The following is an 8,552-nucleotide window of genomic DNA, read 5'->3' on the forward strand; positions in this document are numbered from 1 at the left end:
TGTGAACTATGGGCAAATGGAACAGCACAGTACAGCGTGAACTGTGGGGAAATGGAACAGTACAGTACAGCGTGAACTGTGGGCAAATGGAACAGCACAGTACAGTGTGAACTGTGGGCAAATGGAACAGCACAGTACAGTGTGAACTATGGGCAAATGGAACAGCACAGTACAGTGTGAACTATGGGCAAATGGCACAGTACAGTACAGCGTAAATGGAACAGCACAGTACAGCGTGAACTGTGAGGGAAATGGAACAGCACAGTACAGTGTTAACTGTGGGCAAATGGAACAGCACAGTACAGCGTGAACTATGGGCAAATGGAACAGTACAGTACAGCGTGAACTGTGGGCAAATGGAACAGTACAGTACAGTGTTAACTGTGGGAAAATGGAACAGCACAGTACAGTGTGGACTGTGGGCAAATGGAACAGCACAGTACAGTGTGGACTGTGGGCAAGTGGAATAGTACAGTACAGTGTAAACTGTGGGCAAATGGAACATCACAGTACAGTGTGAACTGTGGGCAAATGGAACAGTACAGTACAGCGTAAATGGAACAGCACAGTACAGCGTGAACTGTGGGCAAATGGAACAGCACAGTACAGTGTGAACTATAGGCAAATTGAACAGTACAGTACAGTGTGAACTATGGGCAAATGGAACAGTACAGTACAGCGTGAACTATGGGCAAATGGAACAGTACAGTACAGCGTAAACTGTGGGCAAATGGAACAGCACAGTACAGTGTAAACTGTGGGCAAATGGAACAGCACAGTACAGCATAAAACTGTGGGCAAATGGAACAGCACAGTACAGCGTAAACTGTGGGCAAATGGGAACAGCACAGTACAGCGTAAACTGTGGGCAAATGGAACAGCACAGTACAGTGTGAACTATGGGCAAATGGAACAGCACAGTACAGCGTAAACTGTGGGCAAATGGAACAGCACAGTACAGCGTAAACTGTGGGCAAAGTGGAACCAGCACTAAGTACAGTGTGAACTGTGGGCAAATGGAACAGCACAGTACAGTGTGAACTGTGGGCAAATGGAACAGCACAGTACAGCGTAAACTGTGGGCAAATGGAACAGCACAGTACAGTGTGAACTATGGGCAAATGGAACAGCACAGTACAGTGTGAACTGTGGGCAAATGGAACAGCACAGTACAGCGTAAACTGTGGGCAAATGGAACAGCATAGTACAGCGTAAACTGTGGGCAAATGGAACAGCACAGTACAGTGTGAACTATGGGCAAATGGAACAGCACAGTACAGTGTGAACTATGGGCAAATGGAACAGCACAGTACAGTGTGAACTATGGGCAAATGGAACAGTAGAGTACAGTGTGAACTATGGGCAAATGGAATAGCATAGTACAGTGTGAACTGTGGGCAAATGGAACAGCACAGTACAGTTTAAACTGTGGGCAAATGGAACAGCACAGTACAGTGTAAACTGTGGGCAAATGGAACAGCACATATGGGGTGAACTGTGGGCAAATGGATCAGTACAGTACAGCATAAACTATGGTCAAGAGGAACAGCACAGTACAGCATAAACTGTGGTGAAGAGGAACAGCACAGTACAGCGTAAACTGTGGGCAAATGGAACAGTACAGTATAGCGTAAACTGTGATCAAGTGGAACAGCACATTACAGTGTAACTGAGGGCAAATGAAACAGTATAGTACAGCGTGAACTGTGGGCGAATGGAACAGCACAGTACAGTGTGAACTATGGGCAAATGGAACAGCACAGTACAGTGTGAACTATGGGCAAATGGAACAGCACAGTACAGTGTGAACTATGGGCAAATGGAACAGTAGAGTACAGTGTGAACTATGGGCAAATGGAACAGCACATATGGGGTGAAATGTGGGCAAATGGATCAGTACAGTATAGCGTAAACTGTGATCAAGTGGAACAGCACATTACAGTGTAACTGAGGGCAAATGAAACAGTATAGTACAGTGTGAACTGTGGGCAAATGGAACAGCACAGTACAGCGTAAACTGTGGGCAAATGGAACAGTACAGTATAGCGTAAACTGTGATCAAGTGGAACAGCACATTACAGTGTAACTGAGGGCAAATGAAACAGTATAGTACAGTGTGAACTGTGGGCAAATGGAACAGCACAGTACAGTGTAAACTGTGGGCAAATGGAATAGTACAGTACAGTGTAAACTGTGGGCAAATGGAATAGTACAGTACAGTGTGAACTATGGGGAAATGGAACAGCACAGTACAGTGTGAACTATGGGCAAATGGAACAGCATAGTACAGTGTGAACTGTGGGCAAATGGAACAGCACAGTACAGTGTGAACTATAGGCAAATGGAACAGCACATACGGGGTAAAATGTGGGCAAACGGAATAGTACAGTACAGCATAAACTATATAATGGTCAAGTGGAACAGCACAGTACAGCGTAAACTGTGATCAAGTGGGACAGCACAGTACAGCCATCATTTCTATGTAAATAAAGTCTCTGTGTAACAGTCCTACTCGTCCTCCTTTAATTATATGCCCATTATTAGTAATCTGGTCACAAACATCAATTTGTTACAGTGCTTAACATCTCACTTCATGTGAAGGTGACAGACGAGAAGTTTGAAAGTCCTTGAAGACTGATTTTTTGTCTCGTCTTTGCAGCTTTGATGTCTCGTCTGATTGACGTGGATAATAAGTGTCGGGAAAAAACCTTTCAGGCATCTTTCATCTTCAAATCAGGTGCCGCTCTTCTCTCATGTGTGACAGGAAATAATTAAAAGAGAAGCGAGAACGTCTCTCCAACCGATCTGCCCTGTAGTTACAGTTACACAACGAGTTCACTCCAGGTTAACACAAACTACACAGGACAGTGACGACTTCAGATCAAGGCCAGTTTCTCTCTAATGATGTGAAATGATTAAAACAGAAATGTGAACACCTCTCCAACCGATCTGCCCTGTAGTTACAGTTACACAACGAGTTCACTCCAGGTTAAACACAAACTACACAGGACAGTGACAACTGAAGATCACGGCCAGTTTCTCTCTAAATGATGTGAAATGATTAAAACAGAAATGTGGACACCTCTCGAACCGATCTGACCTGTAACGCTACTTCACCTTTATCCGCGGGGTAACCTATATCCATTGTTTTTCAGAACAGTGCATTTAGGCACATCAAGTCGGCGGATGGTAGTTTTAAGCTGCAATGTACTGAAAATATTGCAATTTTAAACCAACGTCCGTCGACGTGATATCCCCAAATACCACGTTTTTAAAAGCAACAAATATAGGTTACACAACGGATAAAGGTGAACTAGCATTAATTAGTGTTACACAACAAGTTCACTCCAGGTTAACACAAATTACACAGGACAGTGACGACTTCAGATCACGGCCAGTTTCTCTCTAATGAATCTCAGAAATGAGGACACCTCTCAAACCAAACTGCCCTGTGGGTATACAGTTACACAACAAGTTCACTCCAGGATAAAGTAAACTACACAGGACTTCAGATCTGCCAGTTTTCCCCTAATGATATTGCATACAGCATGAAATGAGTAAAACCAAAATGTGGACACGTCTCAAATCACACTGTCTTGCACTGTCCTGTGCTTTAAAACAGTTTTACTTATATTACATGTAGGTAACACTAGGAGTGGCTCCATGCCAAATCACTCAACCTCAAAACACTCTGAGACTTACAAACAGGGTACTGTACATCTTGATATGTTTGCAAAGGTTTCATTTTTGTAGTTTTTGATCCTGTTACAATGTACCTTGAAATCATCACACTGCGATTATGTGTTAATATATAATTCTACTGTACTATATAATTTTTTTTCATCGTGAGCTTCAAACAATGCAAAGACCTACTTTTTCCTCCTACCCAGCATTTTTGTCCAATTGTTTTGGAGCCCATGTTGTTGATTTTCCTTATTAAATGTGTCATTTTAAGCTCTCATCTTAACAGTTTCATATCATGATTTTTGGGACGGATGGGGCAAAAAAATTCCAAGCAAGCAAATTTCCATCCTAGAATGGACATGGCCTGCTCCTACCCCAAAATACAACCCTTGCAAAAGTAGATGAATTTACAGTAGTTACTGTGTGATTACACAACGTGCACTTGACATGTTAAAACTGCAGACAGCCAGGCTCCAACTGTGTATTTCACCAACCAATGATGCAGTCAGGCAGGCAGAGATGGAACTCTCTCAAGGATTTCCACTTCTCCTCAATCAGGCCATACCAGTTGGATTTCTCGGTTCTAATATTTGCTGATTTGAAAACAATAAATGCTAAGCAGGGTTGTAGCGAGCCAGAAGTCATTTTCCGTCCCCTCAATTTGGCACAGGGTCCGGGGGCATGCTCCCAAGGAAAATTTTGAAATCTAAACCCTCTGAAATGCTATTTCCTGCATTTTGAGGTTTGAATTTTGCTCACAGAGGACTGAATGGGCAAATTTTTTTCAGTCCCCAGTTACAAAATTCCTTCAAAGGACTGAAGGACGGGTGCTGGCTACAACCCTGATGCTAAGATTGTCACAGCAACCAAAAAATCACCTTGGTTTCTGCCCTTATTCTGCTATCTTCATCAGGGAAATACAGAAACCTTTTTCATTGATAGAGATTTCATTATCAAACTTAGCTCTGTTAAAATGTACGCAAGAAAAATACTTCTGACTGTGCTACAAAGAATTGTTCTATTCCTCAATTCCACATTTTCTGCTTTAATTTCATATAATGAGGCCCTCAAATGGGATATGGCAGTACCTGCTATGTCATGTTGGGCATAGAGTTAAGCAATCGGCAACTTTTCATGGTGTGAATTTCCCTGCTGACTAACTGCTTAGCTAGAAGAGCCACCTAGCAGCTATCAACAATACTGCAGAATACTGCTTGACAAATGATACTGTGCCAAAATTTTGTTACACTCATCAAACTCTTGATAAGCTATGGGTACATGAGTCAATTTTCTTAGACATATACATGTGATATGTGAAATGCATCTCTCAGGCCAAAGCAATGCATTTCCATGGTTATTGGACTTTATCAGGACACTTCATGAAGTGGGCAGGTGAAACAAGAATTAGGAAGGGATTCTATGGTACTGTAATTCACTTTGTCTTCTCGGTTCCAAACTTTCACGGTCTCAGAAAATTTCACTTGTTCTTGGAACTAGATGTTCACTGTCGCGGCAAGTGCACATAAAAAAGTCTGTGAATTATTTGTTATCAGTAATGATAAGTTCATGTTACAGTCGTCACCATGAAAACCGTGAACGTAACAGTACATTGAAAAAAATCAGGAATTACAGTATGATGACTATCCTGTTATACCCAATATTCTACAATAGGAGCTCTGTTTGGAACCAGCCAGGCTTTTTTTTTTTTCTATTTGCTTTTGGACAGACGAGGACAATACTGCACTGCACTCAAGTTAGTAACTTATATTAACAGTGCCACACGGTACAGACAGAAGGTAAAGGTAGTCTTTCACCTCCCCGACCGAAGTCAGGTACCCATTTTTACACCTGGGTGAAGTGAGGAAGGTCGTGTAAAGTGCCTTTCCCAAGGGCACAACGTCGGGGGCACAGCGGGGATTGAACTCAGGACCTATAGATTCTGGGCCGAGCACTCTACCAGTTATGCCACATGTCACGCCCGACGCCACGCTTTCAGTGTACAATACTCATTTTAAATACACAGACTATCACTACTACACACTTCACTAATACAAAACAGGATGTAACATATCCTGTCCTCTCTCAGTCTACTCCTTGTCTGCTCTAGTCTAGTGCATGCTGTTTAAGTTATTCCAGTGGCCATGGGCTAACTGGCCTTTCTAATTCTATACTTATTGATATCATCTTAATACAAGCCACTGAGTCAATACACTAAGCTCATTTAAAAAAATGGATGTTCAATTTTTAATTCATTGTCTGATAAATGGAAAACTGTAACAACTGGAATGATGAGCCTTTATTCCAACTGAAAGGCGGTTGCATGGCAATGACTATTCTCCAACACAGAGGGGACCCTCAAGACGACTTTGGCCCCCTCTGTGTAGGAAAATGGACTATGACAGACCTTGCAAGAGCAGGAGTTGGTATTAATGGTACAACACTCTTTTAATCTTTTTCATCCTGCTCATCAGCATGGTATCAATCCTATTTCTTTCATTCCATAATCTCTTGTTGAACAGTCTCACATCCATTAATAAAGTGTAAAGAGCTCTTTTTGGTGCTCAGTCCTCATAACAGCATGGCAACAGGGTTCAAAATGTATTTATCAATCTGATTCATCTTGGGAAAATACTCACCTGACTTACACACAGGATTTCATAGTTCTTGTCTTTGACACTGTGAGCCCATCTTTTCTCCTGGTCATCATCAAAAACTCTCAGGTTTAAAATCTTCCGGACTCTGCAGGAAAGAAAACAAAGCAGTATGAATAATGCGACAAAATTCGTACCTTCTCTGCTATCAAAAATTACACAATGTACCTAAACAACAAGATCAGATCAACAGGTCAGGTCAGGCATAAAACAGTAAAATGATGGCTATGTACATTTCCAAAGATTAGTTGGCATTTGCCTGTTTCCTTTTCTACCCAGACCTTGCTTCTACAAGTTTATACAAACAAAGTAACATTTTGTAATCACTTAAAAAATTTCAAGGTATATAATTGTTATATTTTGATTTGCAGTATGGTCAAATGGAATGAAAATTGATGCAAACGTGGATGTTATCCAAATAATCCAATCTACATGGCCTTACATGTACTCCATGTCCTTCGGAGAGTCGTCTCTGGAGACACCGATTAGAACACAGAGGCCTCGGCCGATGGAGCTCACCAACTCATCTCCAACTTCAGAAAGCAGAGAAGGAAACAAATTAACCATCAGCATTTATCTAAAAACTTTGTCTCAAATAAGAGCAAGAAAGGAGCAAGGGGTCAGCCCCTGGCCTAAGCACTTAATTAGGCAGGAAATAAGACCACCCGGGAGTGTGTGACCATCTTGATTGTAATGCCAACTGGCAATTTTGTCCTTAAAATGACAAATGTACTTTGTTTGAACCTTTGTTTAGTCAGGAAAGCTCAAATTGGCCACAGGCTGCTTTTCATTGAGGTCATGAGGGAAGAGGTACTTTATAACTGTAATTGTAAACGGTGACAGGCTGCATACCATACAAAGTACTAGCCTCCACTGTTGGATTCCTGGAGAAATATCAAAATAATAAAAATTGGGCAAATGGAGTGAATATTAGAGTCATTATTACGGCCGACCGACTTCCCCAGCATACTAATTACTATTCACTCTATTTCAGTATTTGGCCAATGTCTAATACTAGTACTACTATTTTGGCCAGTGATCCATGGAGCATGGTAGAGGCTAAATACCTTGTAATAAAAAGGGACAACGTGTTTTTGCATTTCCAGGAGTATTCAACTACATTGTAGTGACCATTCTGACTCCACTGCCTTTTTTATTAACAATGTAGTTTGCAACTTTAATCGATCATCAATTTTTATCAAGTGTGAAAAGCTGAAACCTGGCCTATTGTATGATAAGGGCAGACAATCTACATATTTCAGTCTTTGACAAAGGTCATATGCAATTTCAGATTTAAACTTCCAGCTTCCCATACAGGATCTGGGATGCAGGGTGAAGGTGTGTGTGACTTTCTCAAACTGAAAAAGGGGAGTGTACATGTACAGGCTTTTCACTGATGTCAAAGTAATTATACAATTTGAATTCCATTCGCCCATGTTGGCAGGTATGTGGACTATAGCAGCAGCATATTGACATACATACACTGTACTTCAACATGGTGCAAATGACGTCATATAAAAAGCCTGTATACACAGATTGGAGGTTCATGCCCTGGACTTGGTGACATCACACGGAAACAAAACAAACATGGGATGTTTGTTTTCACGGCACATACGCTGACAGTGACGAGTCTTATGTTTCATCTCTGTCCAAAATTCTTGTTCCTTACTGTACTAGAACACTGAAGTGAGCGTGTTATGTTTGTACATTAGCTGACGTGTAAAGGCCAAGGCCATGCCTACAGTGATAGTATACGTGCTGTAGAACACATCCGGCCGGCCTGACTTTTGGCATTTGGGCATCACCACTGGGGGTTATACATAGAGCTGACGCTATATATGATGCACACTCGGATGCCAACATCACAAGACCACGGGGTGACGCGGGAAGGGCTGACATAACAGGCATGCCCATGCCTGACCTGATCTGACTCAGCGCGGGCCGGCCCTTCCTGCTTGGCATGCGGCCAAAAGAACAACATGGCCCGTGGCACGTTCTGTGCAACATCGGTCGTGCATGCGATCACCCAGGTTACCTGAAACACTAGCCTGCATGACACGTTGAACAACGGCCCTCATGATTGGCGAGGTGTGCACAGACTCGTCAAATAAAAGCCCCGTAGTGCGGTAAACACGCCCGAATCACGCGATCTCCGAAAACTCAGCACGCGGCGGCCATTTTGGGTCACGTCGGGGTCACGTTGTGACGTCAGACAAC

General features: G+C 42.3%; 1 protein-coding gene across 1 annotated transcript in view; it reads right to left on the reverse strand.

The window, feature by feature from the left end:
* LOC118414372 (D-aminoacyl-tRNA deacylase-like) overlaps positions 1 to 8,539 on the reverse strand; it is a 28,057-nt gene extending 19,518 nt beyond the window's left edge. The window contains exons 1-3 of the mRNA XM_035818397.1: positions 8,371 to 8,539; positions 6,778 to 6,868; positions 6,321 to 6,423 (exon numbers count right to left, since the gene is read on the reverse strand). Coding sequence (XP_035674290.1) covers positions 6,321 to 6,423; positions 6,778 to 6,868; positions 8,371 to 8,413 — 237 coding nt within the window. The 5' untranslated portion in view covers positions 8,414 to 8,539. The remainder of the gene's footprint in view (positions 1 to 6,320; positions 6,424 to 6,777; positions 6,869 to 8,370) is intronic.
* Between the last annotated feature and the right edge of the window lie 13 nt (positions 8,540 to 8,552).

Source organism: Branchiostoma floridae, chromosome 1 (genome assembly GCF_000003815.2).
Source record: "Branchiostoma floridae strain S238N-H82 chromosome 1, Bfl_VNyyK, whole genome shotgun sequence".
NCBI lineage: Eukaryota > Metazoa > Chordata > Leptocardii > Amphioxiformes > Branchiostomatidae > Branchiostoma > Branchiostoma floridae.